The sequence below is a fragment of the Crotalus tigris genome, unplaced genomic scaffold (genome assembly GCF_016545835.1).
Source record: "Crotalus tigris isolate CLP2741 ecotype Arizona unplaced genomic scaffold, ASM1654583v1 scf7180000020324.788712, whole genome shotgun sequence".
Classification (NCBI taxonomy): Eukaryota; Metazoa; Chordata; class Lepidosauria; order Squamata; family Viperidae; genus Crotalus; species Crotalus tigris.
Window position 1 is genome coordinate 763,131 of NW_024097964.1, and position 25,582 is coordinate 788,712.

The 25,582-nt window shown below is 39.6% G+C and overlaps 1 protein-coding gene across 1 annotated transcript in view; it reads left to right on the forward strand.

The window, feature by feature from the left end:
* Window positions 1-23,301, forward strand: part of LOC120318617 (structural maintenance of chromosomes protein 2-like) — a 28,093-nt gene extending 4,792 nt beyond the window's left edge. Inside the window, 18 exon segments of the mRNA XM_039366452.1 lie at window positions 268-417; window positions 1,166-1,399; window positions 3,514-3,673; window positions 4,822-4,939; window positions 5,138-5,276; window positions 6,114-6,233; window positions 6,979-7,183; window positions 7,583-7,718; window positions 9,169-9,293; window positions 10,450-10,643; window positions 14,565-14,708; window positions 16,933-17,127; window positions 18,305-18,505; window positions 19,181-19,297; window positions 19,947-20,107; window positions 20,844-20,991; window positions 22,624-22,768; window positions 22,771-23,301. Coding sequence (XP_039222386.1) covers window positions 268-417; window positions 1,166-1,399; window positions 3,514-3,673; window positions 4,822-4,939; window positions 5,138-5,276; window positions 6,114-6,233; window positions 6,979-7,183; window positions 7,583-7,718; window positions 9,169-9,293; window positions 10,450-10,643; window positions 14,565-14,708; window positions 16,933-17,127; window positions 18,305-18,505; window positions 19,181-19,297; window positions 19,947-20,107; window positions 20,844-20,991; window positions 22,624-22,768; window positions 22,771-22,811 — 2,733 coding nt within the window. The 3' untranslated portion in view covers window positions 22,812-23,301.
* Window positions 23,302-25,582: the final 2,281 nt, after the last annotated feature.

Sequence of the window (25,582 nt, forward strand, 5' to 3'; positions counted from 1 at the left end):
AAGCATAGACAGTGTGCTTTTCTTTCAATGAGATTTTTTTCCTGTATTCTCTATTGTCTATTTAGGTTCCTCTTCAGATTTTGCTTGGTACAGAATCATTAAAAAAAAATGGCATTATTCTTCAAGAAAGAGTTTTAATATTTTTGCCTTCTGTTTCATTCCCATTTTTCCTATGTTAATGAAATGGCTGAGGAAGATCTGTAGAGGTACTATTGCAAACATAAATCTGCTTCTATTAAATATATATATATATATATATATTTGTAGGAATTTGGTGGTGTGCTTCATTCTCTAGAAGAAGCTCTTGCAGAGGTTCAGAGAACTGATACCAAAGTACAAAGTACCCTGACTATCAAAAAGCAAAATTTACAAAGTGAAGAGAAAAAGCAGATGGAATTAGTTAAAGCCATGCAAGAGGTAAGCAATGGAAATGCTCTTAAATTATACACTATTTTTTCCCCTCGTACAATTAAATATATTCACGATAAGCTTGGGTTTGAAAATGTACAGTGTATTGTACAAAAGTACTTCTATACTAGGAAAACACAGTATTTTAAAAGTACATACACTTCTCACTTACTGACCACTTGTTCAGTAGCCATTCAAAGTTATGATGACACTGAAAAATGAGATTTAGGGCTGGTCCTCAAAGATGTGGCCGTCACAGGGTCCCTATGATCAAGTGATTGAGATTCGGTTGCTTGGCAACCAGTGTTCATGTACAGCTGTTGCAACATCCCACAGTCACATGATTACCACTTACAACCTTCACAGTTGGCTTCAGACTAGCAAAGTCCATGGGGAAGTTGGCCTGATCATATGATGTTGTACTTAATGACTACATCTGAAACTGATACCATAAGTTGGCACAGTCATGTGACATTTTACTTTATGACCGCATAAAAAAACTTTATGAACACAGTGGGCTTATTTCTGAATAAATATATGTAGATGTGATGTAAACTGAAGGAGAGCACCAAAACGGCCCCAGATTCAGGATTGGCCAACCAAATTAATTATTCTCTTAGAATAATTGTTTAATTCTCAGCTTTCATTGGAACTTTATTATGGGCTAAAGTAGGATTGTGCTTAGCTTTTGTTATTAATTTGTATATCTTTTCCTTTTTTAAATCGGCCTTTTAATTATACAACTTTTTTTTTCTAGGATTCTAAAGCCTTAGCCTTGAAAGAAAAAGAAGTCAAGAAGATGAGAGATGCTTTGAGTGTTCTTCAGGAGGAAAACAATAAAGATACTGAGGCTTTAGCTGGAGCGCAGCAGCATTTCAATGCAGTGTCAGCTGGACTGTCCAGCAGCGAAGATGGGGAAGATGCTACTCTTGCTGGACAGATGATGACTTGCAAGAATGACATAAGCAAAGCAGAGACAGAAGCTAAGCAAGTAAGTAATAAAGGTGTGTCTCTGCTGGCAAATTGGGAGCACTGTCCAATTAAAATGCCACGTACAGGTAATCCTTGTCTTATAACCATAATGAATCCCAAAATTATCATAAGTCATGACAGTAGTAAATCAAGGTACGACAGACCTAATTTTATTACTTCTTTTCTGTAATCGTGAAGAACGTTGGTGATTGTTAATCGAACATGGTGGACATTAAGCAAATCAATCCTATGGGCATTTTTTTGTTGGAAACCAGCAAAAAAGGCCCCAAAACAGCAAAAAAAAAAAAAAAAAAACCCATTGTAAATAGTGGTCACATGACCACAGAGTGCTACAACCAGCCATAAAGGTGAGACAGTTGCAAATGCCTAAAACGCGATCATGTGACCACAGGCGGCTGCTGCTGACAGAATTGGGTTGGAAGTAGCTTTGGGGGGGTCTGTCAATCTTCAAATGGGTAAACAAGGACTACCTGTATCAAAAAAGGCTTAAAGAATGTTGTGGCTTTTTGTAGGACAGCAACTCATGAAGGCAGATAGTTGACTGCGGAAGCAATGATGAAGTATCTGGAATATAGATTTTCTGTATTAAAGATGAGATATTTTTTTTTAACTTCTATTATGGGATTTCTTGAATTTTATTTTGCTACCATGAATTGTACACCTCTCCCCAGTTCTGTTAATGTGTTCCTAAACAGCTGGAAGAGAATGCAAATATTGTTTTTTGAAATGTTTTCTCTGATGTTACATCAGGGCATTTGAGCCAGTGTGTACCTTTGTAAAGAATATTCTGCTCTGGCAACATTCATTGGTCAAACCATAAAAGTATCCATTTCCTAAATGGACATTTTTTAAAAAAATTGGTGGGGCAACAGGGGAGAAATTCATAGGTACAATGGTTTCCATCAGCCCTCCATTGGCAACTGCCAATGAATATTCTTGGCAGTGATCGCTGTATCTGATTTATTTTTTTTAGCATTTTATTTAGCTTTATTCATTTATAACAAAATGTGAAAATACAAAAGCAAATAGGGGACAACAGTAGAAAAAGGAAAAACAAAAAAAGTGTGAAGAAAGAGGGGGAGAGACAAAAGGTATTGATTTCCGACTCTCTCTCTGTTGCAGTAAAATCAGACATTAAAATCAAATCTCAACTTTTTACATTTCTATACTAGTATGCACTAGCCCAGTGTTTCTCAACCTTGACAATTTTAAGGCATGTGGACTTCAACTCCCAGAATTCCATAGCCAGCATTGCTGGCTGTGGAATTCTGGGAGTTGAAGTCCACATGCCTTAAAATTGTCAAGGTTGAGAGATACTGCACTAGCCAGTTCTGTACTGGCAAATCAGTCTAATCGGTAAAACGCAAAATCATGATATCATTTTCTTCCACCTCAAGCACAAAGTCCAGAAGCGGTTTCCAAGTAGAAACAAAAGTACTTATGTTTTTTTCTTTTATCAGCACAATCAGTTTGGCCATCACTGCTAATTCCATCAGCTTTTGTAATCATTCGTCCATGGTAGGAATCAAGGCATCTGATTAAATATTAATATTTAGCCTTATTCCTCATTCATTCCCAGATTGCCATTAGATTTTAGCACTGAGGATTATAACTGGAGAAAGACGTTGGCTGCCCAAACCATCTTTTTGGAAATCATTGTTTCCTTATTGTGGACTTGGGAAAACAGTATATAAGATTTGTTTTGCAAATCTTCCTATTTTTAGGATTAGGATATGACTCTTCTGCAGGCCCAGATTTGCTCTTGTCTTAGCTTCAACTCTCATAAAATATGTTTGCATGAAATATTGTTTCTCTACCAGGCTGTTTCTAGGGAATCCTCCATTGTGATATCTGTAGAGAGGGCAGAGCTGATATTTTCAGGCTCATTTTTATGTTTCAAGGACTTTGTGGTTTTCCTGTTCTGTTCTTTACAATCAGCCATCTTTGTTTGACAGTTTGCCCATTTAGAGTATCCCCTTCTTTGAAAAGCTGTTTGGTACTTAAAGACAGAAGATTCAGGGTGATTACTTTTTTTATGACTGTTTCCGGGAAAGTTAACTTCATTCCGAAGTAAAAGATACAAATCACCACTTCACATTGTATTTTTTGAAGGCTCAGATGAAACTGAAACATGCCCAGCAAGAACTAAAGACAAAACAGAGTGAAGTAAAAAAAATGGATGGTGGCTACAAGAAAGACCAAGAATCCTTTGAAGCAGCTAAAAAACAGAAAGAGAAACTTGAACATGAAATGAAGAAACTCAACTATGAAGGTTTGTTCACCTTCTTGAATGGAGGGGGGTTTGTTTTACACATTGTACACACAGAGGGAGATTCAAGATGAATTGCTGCTTCCATGGAGGACAATAGCCCACTTTTTACTGACTAACGCTAGAGCTCAATTTGAACATGTCCTGCACTAACTGAAGTACAGATAGTCCTTGACTTACGACCACAACTGAGCCCAAAATTTCTGTTGTTAAGTGAGACATTTGTTAACTGAGCTTTGCCCCATTTTACGATCTTGCCACCGTTGTTAAATGAATCACTGCAGTTTGTTAAGTTAGTAACCTAGTTGTTAAGTGAATTTGACTTCCCCATTGACTTTGCTTGTCACAAGATCGCAAAAGGGATCACATGACCTTGGGACACAGCAATGGTCATAAATATGAACCAGTTGTCAAGCATCTGAATTTTGATCACATGAATGTGGGGATGCTGCAGAGGCTGTGAAAAATGGTCATAAATCACATTTTTCAATGCCGTTGTAACTTTGAACGGTCAGTAAATGAACTGTTGTAAGTCGAGGACTACCTGTACATAAGTGTGTGATGTGGCATCCCTATGAGCTAGAATATGTGATGAGTTAGTCACAGATGGTTCCCCTTTTGCACATTTTATATTAACTAGCTTCTATATAAAGGCTGTAAGTTTCTGTCTAATCAGCTTCTTCTGAAACCTTAGAAATACATACTCTAGATTAGTGGTGGCGAACCTGTGGCACGCGTGCCAGAGACAGCACTTAGAGCTGTATCTATGGGCACATGTGCTGTCACCTCAGCCCCGCGTCCCCCCGTGGCCCCCTCTTCACCAGCAGTCCCCTTGGAGGAGAGTCACCCCCGAGCGCAGACCGCACGGAGCAGCGCAACCAAGGACATGGCAGCCGTGCAGCGGGGACAAGATTCTGCTCTTGCACTGTCGCGCGCAGTTGGTGCTGTGGGGCGTGGGTGGAGGGTGTTGCTACCATGGTGCTGCTGGGCTGCCTGGGCGATCTGTGGCGGGCCTTGGAGGCAGTGGGTGGCCCTGCGAGCGGGATGGGGCGAGCTGCCGGTGGGGCGGGGGCGGGTTTTGGGCACTTGGTCTCTAAAAGGTTTGCCATCAGTACTCTAGATAATGTTATTTATTCATTTGGCTGTTCCAGATAAAAAAGAAGAGCGTCTTTTAGAAAAGCAAAAGGAGTTATCCCGTGTGGTAAATCGTCTGAGGGAATCCTATGAAACTTTCCTGGTCAGGTTCCCCAATCTACGTTTTGAATACAGGTGAAGCCGCGGAACATTAAATTGTATCTCCTGTCCCTAGACAAGAATTATGTTAAAATGTTTTACAGTTGAACTTGGAAACTGGGAAGAAACATTCTGTCTTTGACTAGGGCTTTCACAATATTATTTAATAATAACAAAGTATGTATGAAAAGCATTAATACGTTCTCACAACACAATTTCTTAATTGATTTTAAGAAATCCAGAAACGAACTGGAATCCAGATCGTGTGAAAGGGCTGGTTGCATCTTTGATTACTGTGAAAGATGTTTCTACAGCAACAGCACTAGAAGTAGTGGCTGGCGGTCGACTTTATAATGTTGTGGTGGACACTGAGGTGCGTTTCTCAAAAGGTTTTATTAAGAATATAACTTCTGTTCTTTTCTCAAGTGTTTAGCAGCAAACCAGATGTAATAGCAAATAGAAGCTAGACTTGTATTCATGAGTGTATCTGAAGGTTACACTTGTAATTGCTGAAGCACATAATGATTCTGATAAAAAAGTAATACATAAAGTAGTCCTTATTTCTTAATTGTACTATTTTTGTAATGTTTAAGATGACCATTAAACAGTATCTTATAACCTGCATGTAGTGTTTGAGGGTGTAGGCAGAGTTTATGCATGTGTATAATATTCAGGTGGTCCTCAACTTACAACAGTTCACTTAGTGACCGTTCAAAGTTAAACGGCACTGAAAAAAGTGACTTAGGACCATTGCAGAGCCATATGATCACGTGATTAAAATTCGGATGCTTGACAACTGACTCATGTTTAGGACAGTTGCAGTGTCCCGGAGTTACATGATCGCCTTTTATGAAATTCCGTTAAGCCAAGTCAATGGGAAAGCCAAATTCCTTTAACAATCATGTTACTAACTTAACAACTGTGGCAAGAAAGGTTGTAAGATGGAGCAAAATTCACTTAACAATTGACTTGCTTAGCAATAGAAACGTAGGGCTAAAATGTGGCTATAAGTAGAGGGCTACCTGCACAATATACGTATATAATATTGTATATAGTTATTAATTATAAATCAGATGAATGCTAACATTTTTAAAAAGACACGTTTTAACACTATATATTTTTATCACTGTAATAAATGTAGCAATAGCTGCAGGTAAAATGGGTCAGCAAATATGTAAGCAATTTTTTTTTTTTAATTCTTATCTGTTAGGTGACTGGGAAAAAGCTGCTAGAAAAAGGTGAACTGAAGCGTCGATATACTATCATTCCACTGAATAAAATTTCATCAAGATGTATTGGAAACGAAACCATCGAAGTGGCCAAAACCTTGGTATATTTTCTTTTGTGGGAGTTTTGAACATATTTCTATACTGAAAGGTTTTTTTTTTATTCTCTTTCTCGATTTTCCACATGTTGTTATGAAACAGACAATTATTTTTAATACGTATTTTCTTGTTATTTATTTTTTCTTAACACGTATCTCCATCAAAGTTCTTTTATTTTAATGATAATATTGAATTAAATCTTTCAATTTCAGAATGATTGTCTTAGCTTAGAGGCTAAAACAAATGGAGTTCAATAACCCCTTCCAAACAGTGTTCCCCAGATGCGTGGGGACCACAACTTCTAGAATTCACAACCAGCGTTGCATGCTGGGAGTTGCACTTACCACTCAATGCCAAATGCATTATTCTACGGAGGTAACTTTCCCTTTTTCTGCTGGAATATTCCCATCCATTTGTTACAAAGACATTGTAATTTTCCACAAATAAATATTCCAGAAGAGGAAATGGTTTGTAGGATTCTGAATAAGGGGCATTCTAGGAGGCAAATGGACTTCCTTGACATCATATTTCAATGCTGCATTTTGTCTATCCCCAGTTATACCAGGTTGCAGTCTGGTCTATGTTTATAAGTAGCTTCTGCCTGAACAGTAATAGACTATGATGTAATGACCATAAGCTGAAACCAAATCTGTATACAATTTTCTCGTATCATAGAATTTAGGAAAAATAAATCCTGAGTTAGACTTTTTTTTTTCTCTCTGAAGTTTGTCCTTTTTCCTTTTGTACTAGGTTGGCGATGACAATGTTAATCTGGCCCTTAGTCTGGTGGGCTATGATTCTGAAATCCAAAAGGCAATGGAGTATGTCTTTGGACAGGCCTTGGTTTGTGATAACATGGATAATGCCAAGAGAGTCACCTTTGACAAAAGGATAATGACAAAAACAGTCACTCTAGGTGGAGATACATTTGATCCCCAAGGCACACTGAGTGGAGGTACTGGCTAATTTTCTATTCTTTACTACAATACACTTTTAACATGTCTCTGTTATATTTAAGGAAATCACTGATTCTTTTCTTTTATTGAACTGCATTTATCTGCTTGTCCAAAACTTACACGTGTAAATTCACCTGTGTAACCAGCCTATTATGCTATAGGATGAGGGTCTTGGATAAATTGTTCTAGGGTCTTCACAATCCACCAATACTTTCCTGCATGTGTCATTACAGTCAGTTGATGTAGGAATTTATGTAGCACAGCTATCACAGATTCAGTATTATGACATTTGTCTGGAATCCAAAGGATTTGTGTGCGGAGATTTGAACAAATGAGCAATATTGCAACTCGTATTTGACCTAATTTTCATGCATGCAACGGTATCTTTTGCAAATCAGGTGCACGGTCTCAGGCTGCTTCAGTTTTGTCCAAACTTCAAGAAATGAAAGAAGCGCAATATGAATTGAAAGCAAAAGAGGCTGAGCTACAGACGACAGGAAAAGAGATAGCAAGTCTACAGGTGACTCTTGAAAAGTATGCACTGGCCAATTTATTTTATCCAGGAACTCTGGGAATAGAAAGGAAGTTAGTTCAGTATGATTGGCTTGATAAATTAATACTTGAAAAAAGTGAATCTCTTCTAGACAAAAATCTTAAAAAGATTAAACTTAAAATTTGTATATAGGTAGTCCTCAGGTTATAACTCTTATTGGGACCAAAACTTCCATTTGGTAAGTGGTACCGTTATTAAGCTAAACACCACATGACCACCATAGTCATTAGTTGAGGACTGTACCATTGTTAGGCAAGGATCCCATGCTTCTCCGGCCTTTTCATGCTCACCTCCGTTTCAACTCCCCCATTTCACCTCCATCTTTGCCTTTTGGCTGCTCCCTCAACCACCGCTGCCTACCTCTGCCACCACTTGCTGGCCCCAGCTGATCTTCACTGCCTTCTTCCTCCTTTGGAAAAAAATCAAAGAGCAACTAAGATGATCAAAGGCCTGGAGACTAAAACATACAAAGAACGGCTGCAGGACTTGGGTTTGGCTAGTTTAATGAAAGAAAAAACAGTGGCGATATAATAGCAGTTATTCCAGTATTTGAGGGGCTGCCACAAAGACGAGGGGGTCACGTTATTTTCCAAAGCACCAGAGGGCAGGCTGAGAAACAATGGTTGGAAACTGATCAAAGAGAGAAGCAACCTAGAATTAAGGGGAAACTTCCTGACAGTGAGGACAATCAACCAATGGAACAGCTTGCCTCCAGAAATCGTGGGCGCTCCATCACTGGAGTTTTTTAAGAAGAGGCTAGACAGTCACTTGTCTGAGATGGTGTAGGTTCTCCTGCTTAAGTGTGGGGGGGCTGGACTAGAAGACCTCCAAGGTCCCTTCCCTATTCTATTCCTGCTGTTGATGAAGTGTGCCTGGCCAAGGCAACTGTTGGCCCTTCCTGAGATCTCCTGAGACTTTTGCAAAGGGCCAGCATCAGCAGGAGGAAGACGATGGTGAGGGCCAGCTGAGGGTGGCAGAAGAGCAGAGGATGGCCAAATGGGCAGATATGGCGGGGGGGAGGGAGGTAAGTGGGTGGAGGTTGTTAAAGTATCTTCTGCACTCACATGAGCTACCAAGTACCTAATTTTAATTATATGATTGTGAGGTTATTGCCACGGTTCTAATTTCAGGATTGGCCACAACTAATTCATTGAGTGCCGTAGCTCCGAATAGTCATGAAACAAATAGTCATTAAGTGAGGACTGCCTATAAAAGTTTTGCTTTTGGAAGCTAACAGAATTACGCGCACACTCATCAAATGATTCCATTGTGTAGTTTCTTGATTATAAATCTGGCAGGATTAAAGCATGACCTTTGTTATGTGCATTTTTGGAACGCTAAGTTCATCATCAGAAAATAACGTGGGACATTTTTAAAGGTGTCTTGATGGGATATAAATATATTTTTAAAAAAATTATGACGTCTGTTAAGGTATCGTCAACTGAAGCAACAATGGGAAATGAAATCTGAAGAAGCTGATCTGTTACAAACTAAGTTACAACAAAGTACTTACCACAAGCATCAGGAAGAGCTGGATACCCTGAAAAAAACCATTGGTGAGAACAATTGTAAATACTACAAAAACATTACTATCTTGAGTTGGACCTATAGATTTGTCTTCAGGAAGAAAAGTTACTTTGAACCAGAAGCTTTTAAAACATTTTAAGCAAATAAATAAATCTAGATAGAATTTAACTATAGGTGGACCACAATTAGGACCCGAGTTTCTGTTTTTAAGCAAGGCGGTTTTTAAGTTGAGTGGTGCCCAATTTTGCGACCTTTATTGCCACTGTGGTTAAGCAAATCACTGCAGTTGTTCAATGAATCATGTGGTCATTAAGCAAATCCAACTTCTCCCCCTCCCCCTCCCCCCGGCTTTCTTCTTGGAAGCCGGCCTGGAAGGTTGCAAATGGAAATCACATGACCCCAAGACTCTGCAACCATTGTAAATACACGCCGGTTACCAAAGTGGCCAAAATTTTGATTATATGACTGGAGATGCTACAACAGTTTGTAAACCTGAGGACAGGTTGTAAGTCGCTTTTTTTCAATGCCACTGTAAGTTTAAACGGCCACCAAACAGATAGTTGTAAGGCGAGGGCTACCTGTATCTTCACTGCTTTCTTGTCATTTTCTTGGTACCATAGCCTTATTTTCCCTCAGTGGATATTAATTTAAGGCAGTGATGATGAACCTGATTCGTATCAAAAGTGACACGTCATGACATTTTGGACAACAGGCCAGTGTTCAGCCACACCTCACAAAACTATTCTCAAAAGCACACCCCATTCTCATGTGATTTTTTTTTTCCAGAGGCTGTGGAGTTTGCGTGAGAATGTATTGTGTTCTTGTGTGGCTTCCTGAACCACTGAAAATTGTATGACAATAGGGCATGCCGTCTTCCTTGCTTTTTCTTCAACCTAAATTTAAAAAAGCCCAGATCCGTTAACCATTTTTTTTCCATATAAGAGTTACTCTAAGAAATACAACTAGCGGTTGTTGTGCTGGAAAAAATTACAAAATTCAATCCAAAATGGAAAAAAAGCCATAATTAAAATTATTTAAAAATATTAATGATGAAATTGACCTAGTATTTTAGATAGAATAGTTAATATTTAGGGGGGGGGGGTTACATTTCGTAAGGTGATATTTTGCTTTCTGCTATATAGCTTTTCTATTTAAAAGCTGCAATCAAAACTCTTCTGTTTTTAGAGGAAAGTGAGGAGACGCTAAAGAAAACAAAAGAAGTACAAAAAAAGGCTGAGGAAAAACTGAAAGTGCTGGAAAATAAAATGAAAAATGCTGAAGCGGAAAGGGAGAAAGAACTGAAGAATGCCCAGCAGAAACTAGACGGAGCCAAGAAAAAGGCCAATGCTTCCACCAAGAAGATGAAGGAAAAGGAACAGGTAAAAATGCCGCTTTAAGGCCAGAAGCTTAGAAAAGAAATAGACTCAACTGATAAATAGATTCTTTTTTTAAAAAAAATGGTCTACCTATGTTCAAGTTTCTGTAAACATTTATACTGAAGAAAGAGCAGCTCTGTTTGGTACTTTATGTCATCTCTTGAAATGTAACAGAATAACAGAGTCGGAAGGGACCTTGGAGGTCGTCTAGTCCAACACCCTGCTCAAGCAGGAGACCCTATACCAGTGGTTCTCAACCTTTTTAATGCCGCGACCCCTAACCGGTCGTAAGTCGAGGACTACTCAACCGGTCGTAAGTCAAAGACTACTCAACTGGTGCAGCACCGTTTGCAGAATGGGACTTTTGGCGGGCTCAGCAGGGCAGAGACAGCCTGGACTATTCCTATTGGCTTTTGAAAGACAATAGAATTAGACTCTATTTAAGAGAGTCTATTCTATTGGCTTTCAAAAGCCAATAAAAGGGAGTAGCACAGCTAAGGAAAAGGGGGGAAAAATGGCGGACTGCGTTGTTTGGCGACCCCCGTGAAATGGTCGTTCGACCCCAAATGGGGTCCCGACCCATAGGTTGAGAACCACTGCCCTATACCATTGCAGACAGATGGCTGTCCAATCTTTTCTTAAAAATCTCCAGTGTTGAAGCACCCACAACTTCTGCAGGCAAATTGTTCCACTGATTAATTGTTCTATAATATAACAGCTAAGATTGTTTAAATATTACCGTGTTTCCCCAAAAGTAAGGCCTACCCTGAAAATAAGCCCCAGCTTGATTTTGGGGGTGGGCCTAATATAAGCCCTACCCCCAAAATAAGCCCTAGTTTTGGGGTGAGGCACACACCTAAAAATCAAACTAGGTGGGAGTGAAGCGCCCCACGCACCCTGCACCCACTTACCTTGCAGCCAGGGCTTTCCTTCCTGGCCCACTTTTTCCATGACGTCTTCTGCAGCCAGGCCTGCATTTCTCAGTCATGAATCCATAGCTCGGTACTTGGCTGTATAGGTCTTCCGAAAAGGCCTGACTGTGAAATGCAGGCCAGACTGAAGCTGCTTCTTCGACCAGAAGAAGTGGACTGACTGGGCGGGGCTATCGGTGCTGGAAGTGAGTATAAAAGGCATCCCCACCCTGAAAATAAGACCTGGTGCCTCTTTTAGAGGCAAAAAAACAACAACCCAAACAAGACCCGGTCTTATTTTGGGGAAGACACGGTAGGTTGAGGTCTTAGCCACCAGCACTCTCATCTTCCCCCCTCTTCCATTTTTCACTATTAAAACCGACTTGGTTGAGGGTTCAGCTGCAATGTAAGCTACAGAGAACCCTGTTGGATCAGAAGCTTATCCACAGCTGGGTCGTAACTTGATCCCTTTTGCCTATTTCAGATATTTCCCCTTGAGATTAAGTAGCTAGGGAGAACTATTTGTTCTTTGGATCTTCCTAGGGAAAATACAACATGGTTCTGAGTAAAGGAAAGACAAATCTTTCCTAGCTGTGGTTTTAAGAGGGAAAAATCTAATGCAAGTCCCTATAGTTTTTATTTCAGAAGTAATTTGCCATTGCCTTTCCCCTGGGGCTGAGAGGGAGGGTCTGGCCCAAAGTCACACAGCTGATTTTATGCCTAAGGCAGGGCTAGGACTTGTAGTTTGTAGCTTGGTGCCTTAGCCACTATACCAAACTGTCTCTTGCTATGTAGTATCAAAAGAAAAGTACTTTATTTTACTTTGGATATATTCAGAATCTGGCTTGATTTCTTACAAAACACTTTTCCCTGACTCTCAGCTGAGATTTTGGATGGGCATATTTATTGTTTTGTTAAAATTTGCTCTTGAATCCTAACCCTTGTTCTCTAACCTTACCTTAATTTGTGCTGCTCTTTGCTGCCATTTGTAGACATTAACTCTACATTTGATCGGGTGCTGCAGGCCCAGGAGTGAGAGAGCTCTTTATTAAATAAAAATAAAAGATAAGGGATTCTAAAGCCTTCTTGCAGCCATTCTTAAAGAGTGGCTAGGGCAGTAGGAAAAACCCACGAGCACATATCTTGTTGGAATTCATTCCCATCATGACAAATCTTTTTGCAGTATCTGAATTTGCTATTATATATCTTATCATTCGTCATCTTCAGGCTGGTGTTTTCAGCTTCGTGCTTCAAAGCACAAAGCTGAAAACACCAGCCTGAAGATGATGAATGGGACTTCGTCGAAATGTCGCCAAGACACTTCCAATTTTCCGCGGGAGAAAACCCGAATAACCAAAGACCTACATACAAACACCTGCGAAAACCTCAGAAAACAAATATATGTATGCATATTATTTTTTTCTTCCTTGAAGGCCAAGTTATGTTCCTCTCAGAGCGTTAGGGTAAATAGAAAACAGAAAATTCTAAATTACAGGATTTGACCTTGAATTAATGATAATTAATGGTAACCTATAGCCCTACCTTGTTCAACTCAGACACAACTGGTTAAAAAAATCAGTTGGGAAACATCAGAACTCCGAAATGATAATTCATGAACCAAGTCTGTGGTGTTCTCAAAATTAACCTTTGTACTCTGAACTCGCTTGGAAGAATGTTGGGATGCATATCTACATATGAGTTGGGTTTCTGTGTATAAGCCGAATTTAAGAAACTGGCTTTTCTTGTCCTGTTTTGAACTGGTGATGTTATTTCTGGCCAAGGGAAACTTGAGATTTCTTGGAGGCTTGCTTGGGGCCCTTGATATCAGCTTGTTCTGTCTTGCACATAATTTACAATCTGTATTTAATTTGGGTGTTATGCTGACAAACAATGGATTTATACTTCACATGAGAAAGTTTATCTTAAAACTAAGCTTCACATCCCTTCTAGTAAAAAAAGATTCCATATGCAGATTATGTATTAATGTGGTTGTTGTAATGAGAAGGAGGTTGATGATGATCTGTACTAAGCACATTGGGCTACAAGCATATTCCACAGTTTTCGATCTACAACTACAGTCTCTGCATCCTTCCAGTTAAGGTTGAAGTTTTTCAGATCTTCCTGAAATGTTTGGCGTCAGGGTTTTTTTTGGGCCTTCCTCTTTTTCTCCAACCATCTGGTGCAGTGGTTCTCAACCTTTTTAATGCCGCGACCCCCAACCGGTCGTAAGTCAAGGACTACTCAACCGGTTGTAAGTCAAGGACTACTCAACCGGTTGTAAGTCAAAGACTACTCAACCGGTTGTAAGTCGAGGACTACTCAACTGGTGCAGTACCGTTTGCAGAATGGGACTTTTGGCGGGCTCAGCAGGGCAGAGACAGCCTGGACAATTCCTATTGGCTTTTGAAAGCCAATAAATTAGACTCTATTCAAGAGAGTCTATTCTATTGGCTTTCAAAAGCCAATAGAATAAAAGGGAGTAGCACAGCTAAGGAAAAGGGGGAAAAAAATGGCGGACTGCATTGTTTGGCGACCCCCATGAAATGGTCGTTCGACCCCAAATGGGGTCCCGACCCACAGGTTGAGAACCACTGATCTGGTGGTATCCAATTGATTGCGGTCTTTGCTGGATGTTGCTCACTCATGCGGAGCACATGTCCAGCAAAGTACATTCTTCGTTCTGTTACTATCTCAGAGAGTCTTTGGGAATTATTCCTTTGTAGAATTTTCTCATTTGTGACATGGTCCTGATATGAAATAGGAAGAATCCTTCTGAGACAACGGAACAAGAAACAGAAACTACAAGTGAAGTCCTGCATTAATGTAACAAAATGGAATTTCTCCCTGAGATCCAAATTTATACCATACCATACATATTTAGCTTGAATAAATACTGTATATGCAGCTCTAACCTTTAAATGCTAATTCAGACATCCCGTTGTACTCAGCAGGACTCACTCTCATGTTAGCACGAATAAGATTATAATGTTAATATCTGCATTATGTTTTTTAGGAGGTTGAAGCACTTGTTTTGGAGCTTCAAGAGCTAAAGCAGGAAGCAGCCTCCTATGACCAACAGGTGGAGGCTGTGAATGAAGCTATTAAATCAATCCAAGAACAAATTGAGACCATATCAGCTGAAGTAGCAAAAAATAAGGTTAGTCTTATTCTGAACTATTAAAATAAATACTGAATATATTTATTTTTATCTCACCTTTATCGCAAACTCAGCCCTGTGAGGTGGGTTGGACTGAGAGAGGATGACTGGCCCAAGATCATTCAGTCAGTTTCATGCCTAAAGCGGGATTAGAATTTGTATCTTGATTTCTAGCCTGATGCCTTAACCAGTAGTCCAAACTGGCTCTTAACCAAATATGCCTTACCTAGTACACAGAACTATTTTTTGGGGGGGAGTTTTTAGGATATTAAATGCTTCTAGTCTTTCATGGTGAACAACTCATTGTGCCCTAAGTATCCTGTTGGCAAATCTTACTGTACTTATTAGAAATTGGTCTATATTTTATATATGGTACTGAGTATACAACTAGAGTGCCAGGTCTTGCCCTCTAAATGGGCCTACCACAGAACCTCCAACTAGCTAATCCAATTTCTTGCAGTCTTTTAGATTTAGCAATAGCAATAGCACTTAGACTTGTATACCGCTTCACAGTGCTTTACAGCCCTCTCTAAGTGGTTTCTATTGCACCATTGCACTCATTTCACATGCTAGTAAAATTATGCTTAAAATCCTACAAGCTAGACTCCAGCAGTATGTGGATCGAGAACTACCAGAAGTACAGGCAGGATTTTGAAGAGGCAGAGGGACTAGAGATCAAATTGCCAACATACGCTGGATCATGGAGAAAGCTAGCGAGTTCCAGAAAAACATCTACTTCTGCTTCATTGACTATGCTAAAGCCTTTGATTGTGTGGATCACAACAAATTGTGGCAAGTTCTTAAAGAGATGGGAGTACCAGACTATCTCATTTGTCTCTTGAGAAACCTATATGCGGGTCAAGAAGCAACAGTGAGAACTGGACACGGAACCACTGATTGGTTCAAATTTGGAAAAGGAGTCCGGCAAGGCTGTATACTGTCGCCCTGCCTATTTAACTTATATGCAGAGCATGAGAAAGGCAGGGCTAGATGAATCAGAAGTTGGAATTAAAATTGCCGGGAGAAATATCAACAACCTAAGATATGCAGATGATACCACTCTCATGGCAGAAAGTGAAGAGGAACTAAAGAGCCTCTTGATGCGGGTGAAGAAGGAGAGTGCAAAAGTTGGCTTGAAACTCAACATTAAGAAAACCAAAATCATGGCATCCGGCCCTCTCAATTCCTGGCAAATAGATGGGGAAGAAATGGAGGTAGTGACAGATTTTATTTTCTGGGCTCCAAGATCACCTCAGATGGGGACTGCAGCCAAGAAATTAAAAGACGCTTGCTCCTGGGGAGGAAAGCTATGGCAAATCTAGACAGCATTCTAAAAAGCAGAGACATCACCTGCCAACAAAAGTGCGTATAGTCCAGGCCATGGTTTTCCCAGTTGCAATGTATGGCTGTGAAAGTTGGACCATAAGAAAGGCTGAGCGCCAAAGAATTGAGGCCTTTGAACTATGGTGCTGGAGAAGACTCCTGCAAGTCCCTTGGACTGCAAGGCGTTCAAACCGGTCAGTCCTAGAAGAGATCAACCACGACTGCTCTTTAGAAGGCCAGATCCTGAAGCTGAAACTCAAATACTTTGGCCACCTAATGAGAAGGAAGGACTCACTGGAGAAGGGCCTAATGCTGGGAAAGATTGAGGGCAATAGAAGAAGGAGACGACAGAGAATGAGATGGCTGGATGGAGTCATTGAAGCAGTAGGTGTGAACTTAAATGGACTCCAGAAGATGGTAGAGGACAGGAAGACCTGGAGGTCGCGATGGGTCGGACACGACTTTGCAATTAACAACAACAACAACTAAGTGGTTTACAGCAGAGGTCCCCAACCTTTAGGGCACCAGGAACCAGTTCCATGGACAGAGGTTTTTCCATGGACTGGAGGGTGCGTGGTTTGGGGCTTTGCTTGTTTATGCGGCCCAGTTGCTGGCATGCCGTGGCCCAGTACTGATCCATGGACCGAGGGTTAGGGACTCCTGATTTACAGAGTCAGCATATTGCCCCCAACAATCTGGGTCTTCATTTTATCCACCTCAGAAGGATGGAAGGCTGAGTCAACCTTGAGACATTCAGAATTGAACTGCTGGCAGTTGGCAGAATTAGCCTGTAGTACTGCATTCTAGCCGCTAGGCCACCACTGCTTTTTAAACTTATTGACCTATTCTTTAGTTTAATAGTAATATGACTGGAGAGATTTTTGTTATATCTGCTCTTCAGGAATCTGTGAAGAAAGCACAAGAAGAACTGGCAAAGCAAAAAGCAATGGTGTTAGCTCAAGATAAAGCGATTAAAGGCAAATCTGCAGAGGCCGTAAAATATAAAGAGCAGAATAATGAATCACAGCTTAAAATCAAAGAGCTAGAACACAACATCAGTAAACACAAGCGGGAGGCTTTGGATGCTTCAGCAAAAGTAAGTTAATGTTACATCTATTTTTCTACCAACAGTTACTGTTCCTAATGTTAATGTTTCATGTCAATAGAAACCTGCCTCTCAAATAGTTCAGAACATATCCCAAAACGACAGTATAAAACAAGGTATACATTGTTGTTCCTCACAATCTTGGCTTTGGCCACTGAGACTCTTGCAATATTATGGTGCAATTTTTAATTATGACTGAAGGGAATATTTTTTTTATTACACGAGGAGAAATTTTATATTAATTGTGTTCAATTTCATTATAGTTAGATTTAAATGCAGGGCCACCTTCCACACCAGAATGGACTTCCTTGTATGAATCTCAACCGCCAAAGTGTATTTCTTGACTCGAAAGTGTTTGTACCTTCATGTGGTTATCTGATTGGGAAATACCTGTAATTGTGTAGCCAAATCAGTGAACACTCCATTTATGGAGGTAGATAAAATTCCAAACACTGAAGAATTGCATCTTTATTACCTTGGAAAGATGTTGTTGCCTAGATGTGCACAAAATATTGCACGGGATGTTGTTAACCTTCAAATGGGCTGTTTCAGTGGGTCTCAGTATGTATGCTTTAAGGCAGGGGTCTTCAAACTTGGCCCTTTTATGATTTGTGGACTTCAAATCCCAGAATTCCTCAGCCAGGCACGCTGGCTGAGGAATTCTGGGAGTTGAAGTCCACAAATCATAAAAGGGCCAAGTTTGAAGACTCCTGCTTTAAGGTGAAGTCTGGAACTTCTGGCTGATTCGGTGGCTGGAACATTCAGAATGTCCTGTTTCATGGCGGGAATGGCATCTTTTTAAACCCCTAATGCTGCTCCCATATTTTTCCTATTTTGAGGAACATGCTGTGATAGGTGTATGAGGCATCCAACAAAGAGCATCTGGTTTTATGGCACAATTCACATTGCTCATATTAGCATGATGCAGAACGATATTTTCTTCAAAACAGGCAAATAGAGAAAGGAATACAAAATCCAGTTTCTTTTTAATTATTTCAGCTCCCAAGAGAGTTGCAGCAGGCATAGTAAAAGACAATGATGTGGAGCCTTGATTGGTGTGCTCCACCCTGCAATCCATAGGTTTCCAGGCTGATAACATGGCAGTTGATTTGTGCATTGATTTGCATTTGCAAATGCTTTCTGCTTGTTCCTTTATGTGTCTTGGCAGGTAGCTAAAATGCTTGCAGACTATGAATGGATATCTTCAGAGAAACATCTTTTTGGCCAGCCAAACACGGCTTATGATTTCAAAACCAATAATCCAAAGGAAGCTGGTCAGAGGCTTCAGAAACTGCAGGAGAAGAAGGAGAAGCTGGGCAGGAATGTCAATATGAGAGCCATGAATATGCTTTCAGAAGCTGAAGAAAGAGTTGAGTTGCTCTTATTCCGCCTTACCCCTTCGTGCTGCCATAAACAACGGTTTTTTCAATTTAGCGTTCTCCAAATTTGGGCCACTAGTTCCACACTCCCCAAATGGCATATAGTAGATGTCATAGATATTTGGAGAGTACCACATTGGAGAAGATTTGTGTATCATTTTTGGCATTGCTCTCAATAATGTGAAAGTTAACATGCTTTTTGTTCATTTGGCAACCTAGGTAGTCTTTGCACATGCAATTCATCGTTATATTGTTGCTGAAGAAGCTAGAAAGTGCTGTCTGGGCAATTTCAGCAAAAAACACTTTGTTTGTTTGAAACCTATTGAAATTTCTTAACAGAAGAATAGGCATTCATCAGTAATCCTGTCAGTGAATGCTTATGCAAACCTCAGTTCTAAATATCAAATATTCAGCAACAATAGATGCTCAGAACATTAAGAAGCCTGGTCTCAGAATGCACTGATGAAATTACATGAAATTAATTTCAGCTCAAATAATAAATCAGTGGTAGCTGGATAGGCATTTACAAAGAAAGGTATTCTCTGATTAGATAACGGTGATGTCAAGGAAGACTGACAGATCTTTTTTCCTAGTCAAAAACAGTTCCTTGCATATCATTAGCCTGGCTATTCTGTGCCTAATCCTGATGCCCTTTTCTTGTGCAGTACAATGACTTGATGAAGAAGAAGAGAATTGTTGAGAATGATAAATCTAAAATTCTTGCAACAATTATGGAGCTTGACCAAAAGAAAAACGAAGCTTTAAATATTGCATGGAAAAAAGTAAGTCTCTATGCTTCCTAGCCAAAGATTTTACAGCAGACTCAAGATCATACTTTATTTCATTCTTTAAGGAATTAATTAGGATGTACCACTCTGATAATTATCATGCCACCTACCATGCCCAAAGGTCCAGTCAAAGAAATGTGGGTGAACAAGGGATCATCATCTACCAAATTCCTTAATTGTATTACATGGTGCTTACTAATGCAGGAATATACATTTGGGTGGCTAGTAGCCTCATTCTGACTAATCATTGGTGTGCTGGAACTGCATTCCTAAAAGTCGGAGAGATCAGGACCAAAATTAGATGTGATTTTATTTTAGTTAAAACTAGGTACAGTTAAAATATTTATTCTCCCAAGTTTTTCATAAGGGGGACATCACTTTTGGAATGGCTGTAGGGATCATTCACATGAACTCAAACTGAACATCTCTGTTAGTGGGTTCAACTCCTAAACACAGACAAATCCAATTTGGAGAAATAATTTAAACCCTCCCTGGAGCATATTTAGGCCTATTTGGGAAGCAGAAATTAACTCACATAATGTTGGTAGACTAAAATGAGCTACATTTTGAATCGGGGCAGATTCCATGATATACCTTGGATACAAATTAATTTCTCTAATGACAGAATTGTTCAATTTACTAGGTAAATGAAGACTTTGGATCCATTTTCTCCACACTTTTGCCAGGGGCCAATGCTATGCTGTCGCCTCCTGAAGGGCAGACAGTCCTTGATGGGTTGGAGTTTAAAGTTGCCCTGGGGAACACTTGGAAGGAGAATTTAACTGAATTAAGTGGAGGCCAAAGGTTAGTACCTTTTTTTTTGAAGCGCAAACAAAGTAAGACAACTCAGGCTTGAAGTTTTTCTTTTTAATTCTTGTAGCATTTCTCCAAAAGTGTACAAAGATCATGGGTAGTTTGAGTGCAACAATATAAAACGCCTATGTCCAAAGAAAGTGTTTGGATTACCTGTACCGTAATATATTATTGGTTGAAGATCTTCAGGATTGAATGACATGTAAATGAAGTAAAAGAAATAAAATGGAAAATGTTCTCTCTTTAGCTACATTGGAATTTGTCTTTTTGATAGATGTTTTAAGTCTAATGTTTATTCCTGGAAGAATATACATTTATTCACAATATGAATTCCAGCTTCAAACTGTGCCTCATACTCTGTACATTTGTGGGTAACTTTGAACATTAAAAAAAAAAACGTTTTTCTACACCTTTTGTGTTACAGTGACAAAGAAACTGCAAATGTCACCAGGGTTATACTGTACACTCAGACTAAGATGAAATAAAATTTATTCTGCATACAAAGAGGGAAAGGAGCAAAAACTCAAAGGAGAATTTTTTTAAAAAATAGATTCTTACCAAGAGCCCAGCTTGATATATATAACGTAAAAAGAATTATTCTTAAAATTGTTAAAAGTATTTTGTTTCAAGAAATTATACTGATTAAAAAAACAAGACATTTTCTTTGATGGTAGCATTCTGATGAGATTTTTTTTTGTATGGTTCTTTTTTTAAAAAAAAAAATTAGATCCCTTGTAGCTTTGTCCTTAATTTTGGCCATGCTTCTCTTCAAACCTGCTCCAATTTACATCTTGGATGAAGTGGATGCAGCCCTTGATCTTTCTCATACTCAGAATATTGGGCAAATGCTTCGGACCCATTTCAGACACTCTCAGGTAATAAGTTAACAACAATTTACCAAAAGTATATTCTGCACTAATTTTTGAAACTTCTCTTTTCTCTATTTACCACAGAGAAACATTTGCTCCTGAATTAATTTTCTCTGTTTTACAGGCAAACAGCTCATATGTCTTTGCTCCAGAACTAAATCCCTCATTCTCCTTGGTCGGTTGTCATTCATATAAGACAAATGCATTTTTTTTCTGTTCTCAGCCTCTGAAGGTCTGCCACTGCGGTACTATATAGTTCATGGGTAAAAGAGGAGAAAATGAGTCCTTTTTTGTGTAAAGATACAATTTGCATAAGATATATTTCATTTTAGTTGCTATAAGTCATCTTATAATTTATTATATTTTTATTTCTCAGAGTTTAGTTACGGGGTCAAATCTAATTGGAACTTGAATGGGACCCCACCAGGAAATCCCAACCCTGTAGACTAGGCTGCAGAGTCAAAAAAAGTGCTTAAGTAGCAAACCAGTTTCATATTGTTGTAAAGACTACATGGATATGTCCATGGAATCACTGGGAGTGCCTACTTTGAAAGGGTCTCTGCCTTTAATTTAGTGGGTCATTTGTCAGGATCTACAGGTAGACCTCAATGACGCTAATTGGGACCAGAATTTTCAGTGGTCACAAACACGATGCCATGTGTCTGCACTGCTTAGCAACACAGTCCTGTCATCATTAAGCAAGGACCTCACAAGTTAAGTGAGAACCTCATGTGACCAAATTCCTGCCACCTTGCCCAATGACCTAGTTTATTGGAAAGACAGCAGGGAAAATTGCAAATTGTGATCACATGACTGGGGGGGTACAGAGATGGGCAGAATCTTGACAACCAGTTGTAAATACCACTCATTGTCATCACAAGTTCAGTTGCTGAACAAATTATTAAATGAGGACCATCTACACCAGAGGTGTGAAATTGCTGGCCCGCGGGCCGGTTTTGTCATACCGGAACCGCGCCCACCCCCTTGCCAGCCATGGCAAAATAGTCCCGATACGTCTCGTGATGTCATGTGACGTCACGAGTTTGACATATCTAATCTATAGTTACACTTTGTTGTCTCTGCTTTTTTAATGCATTCTTTTACATGGTACATAGAGGCATAGGTATCTTTCTCTTGCATCATGCTATATTTTGACTATTTTACTTCAGCAGTTGAAGTATTCGTTTCTAATATCCCAAATAAAAAATGAGTTATGTTTCTTAAAGAGACTTTTTTTTTTCAAAATAACTTACCTTTCTGTTGCATAGTCCTTGGATACTTCCAGAGTTGTGAACTATTTAAAAACTTTTTTTAAAATCAGGGCCTCAAAAAGATAACATTTTTGAGAGTGTTTCAAACTCTGCAAGTATAAACACAAATAATTTAAATACATGCATGAGACATGCATTATTTAAGCATCTTGTTTGTTCTCACATGCTATGGTGGTTCCCAGCCTGGATAAAATTTGTACATTAACCTTTTGATAACATAGTTATTTTGACTTTTTTATCTGCTTCTAATCTAGTACCCAGATAAAATGTTTTTTTTATTGCTCCAAATCCAACAGTCTGAAAATGCTATGTTCACTGAAAGCCTAGTTTAATAGTTTTAACATGATTTTTCTGTTCTTTCTTCTAGTTTATTGTGGTTTCATTGAAGGACGGTATGTTCAACAATGCAAATGTATTGTACAAGACCAAATTTTTGGATGGTGTTTCTACTGTGGCACGATATACACAGGCTCAGAATGGACAGAGCAGAGCTGCACAACAAAGAGGCGATAAATTAAACAAGAAAGGAGACTGAAAATACCAGTGGATGTTTGAAAAATGCTTGCAGCTTGGCAGTTTGTCTACATTTTTAAAGAGAAAATGGGATGCAGTTAAAATTTAGAAATGCCTCTTCCTTAGCATAGCAATAATCCATATCTCTATAGAGTACCGAGATTCTCTGCACTCATCAACTTGATGCAGAAGGGTTAATCCGTGTTGCTATTTTTCTTAATTTAGATTAGAAATATTTAAAAGACTTGTAAATATCTCTTCTATTTTTTCTTCTCATTACAAAAAACTTGCATTTGTTTAAGAAACAAAATCACACCCATAAAAGTTACCTGTTTCCATAAAGCAAACTACTTACTGGCATAAACCATATAAAAATAAATAATACATAATCAGAAGACTATAAAATCGTGTACTAGTATGTAACGTCTGACTCCAAGCTCTGTGCTTGTTTTAAATTTAAATATGTGATTTTATATAGTAGCAAAATTGGTCATATATTTGTATTAGTAATAAAATCCTCTCAGATACTGCATTTGCTGTTGGTTTTCCTTAGATTTATTTACTAGAGCAGTGGTGGCGAACCTATGGCACGCGTGCAAGAGGTGATACTCAGAGCCCTCTCTGTGGGCACGCGCACCATGCCCCGGAGATGGCAACTGTCCCTCTTCAACCAGCCACCCGCTACCTCACCGAGGTCCTACATGGCCAGATGCATCCCAGCAACCATGCGCTCCTGGCCTGTGTGCAGGGGCCAATGGTGTCAGGCAGCAGCCGCCCTGGCCCCTGCCTCACCTTGCCCTGTGACAATGGCACCCCCGCCCTGCCTCACCTCGCTTCACCCCGCAGGACAAGCCTTTTGCCCACCACCCCAACTGCCAGAGACCCTCTGGATCTCCCCCAACCCTGCCCGGCCCCCACAGGCGTCCCTCCCCACCAGCAACATCGAGGTGATCATGCCCACCTTAGCCACACCACCCAATCTGCTATGACCACCAGCCACGCCCACCTGGTGGGCCACGCCCACCTGGCACCCGGCAATAAGTGGGGTTTGGGTTGCAGTTTGGGCACTCAGTTTCTAAAAGGTTTGCCATCACTGATATAGGTAGTTCATGAAGAGGGTTGATTTTGGAATCAGGATTGAAAGGGAGCTTATCTAATTCCCTGCCCAAGGCAGGAATCCTTATGCCATCCTGGATAAATATTAGTCCAATTTTTTCTTTAAAACTTCATGTTGGCATACCCATGGTTCAGGGAAGCAAGCTGTTTCATTCAGGGTGTCACACACAGGCTACACCCACCCCAGCTCCGCAAAGGCAAAAAACATTGCAATATGTCACGATACATCACGTGATGCAATCGAGTTTGACACCCGTGCATTAATTGTTCCCACTGTCAGGAAATTCCTCCTTAGTTCCACGTTGGATTTTCCTGACAAACTTCCAGCCATTGCTTGTCTTACCTCAGGTAGGAGTTGAAAATGAGTTGATTACATGTGAACAATCAAGGCAAAAATCTAACTCCTTTGAGAAGTCCATAATGCTGGAAAACCTATTTGTGAAGGTTCCCCCAATGCAAACTAATACTATCATTGGGTATTAAAAAATGGCTTTATATAATTTTAAGTTGTTGTTTTGTAGTCTAAAGTGTTATCTGTAATAACTTTTTAAAAGAAGCTGAGGGATTTGACTCCATTCTCTCAAGTGAGGACCAGGGCAAGGCGGACAGTGTAAAACTGAAAAATAATTTTATGCTGAAAACTTTTAATTAACTGTTAATATAGTGCAGTGATGGCGAACCTTTTAGAGACTGAGTGCCCAAACTGCAACCCAAAACCCACTTATGCATCGCCGGGTGCCGGGTGGGCGTGGCCCATTAGCTGGGCGTGGCTGCAGTGATAACGGCAGACTGAGTGGGAGTAAAAAGTTTAATCAATCAATTCCAACTTTGCAAGATTTTTTTCCCCCTGTGAGAAGTTAAAATTGACTGATTGAACCTTTTTTTTTTTTTGTACACAATGGCGGAGGCCTAAAGCGAAAAGGTTTTATAAAACCCAGCTGAAGGCCTAGGACTGGGGCGATGGTACGCGTGCCCACAGAGAAGGCTCTGAATGCCGCCTCTGGCACCCATGCCATAGGTTCGCCAGCACTGACCTATATGGAATTAAAAATATTTTAAATGCAAGCAAGAATCAATACAGCCTTTGGCATTCTTAAGAAAGAAATCAAGGGATAATTGGACTGGCAGGAACTGGGCTGTAAAGACCACGAAGAGACACCACATAATCCTCAAAATGGAAACCCGATGTAAGAGGAACAGTTGAGCAAAGTAGAGATAATCCACTCTGTAGGCTCTTCTAGCAACAGAATTACCAATTATTCCAAGAACGCTCATGTTCCTTTTTTTTTTATTTAATGTTTCTCCTTATCCAGGAAAAAGTTTTTAGTCAATTCATGTACATATTCAACATCCAGATACAAAAATTCAATGCACTGAATTTAATGAAGATCTTGCGACATTAGAAATCGTTCAACATAAAACAGTTTTGTAAAGTCAGCAGGGGTATTATAGAGTCAAATTTTCACACTTTAATCCAGGTATACAAAGCAGCATTATATAACAGCACAGATGCCCGTATTTGGGCAACAGTGTTTTATAGTGCAATTGTTTTCAGAGGAAACTCCAAAGGCCACTTTTTCCTTTTCAAGTTCACAAATTTAACAAGGGACAAGTATCTAGCCTCTAAATAAAATAAGTTGGTTTCTCAGAGAGGCACGTTTTTTTGTTAATAAATTTGGAAGAGGGAAAACAAATCT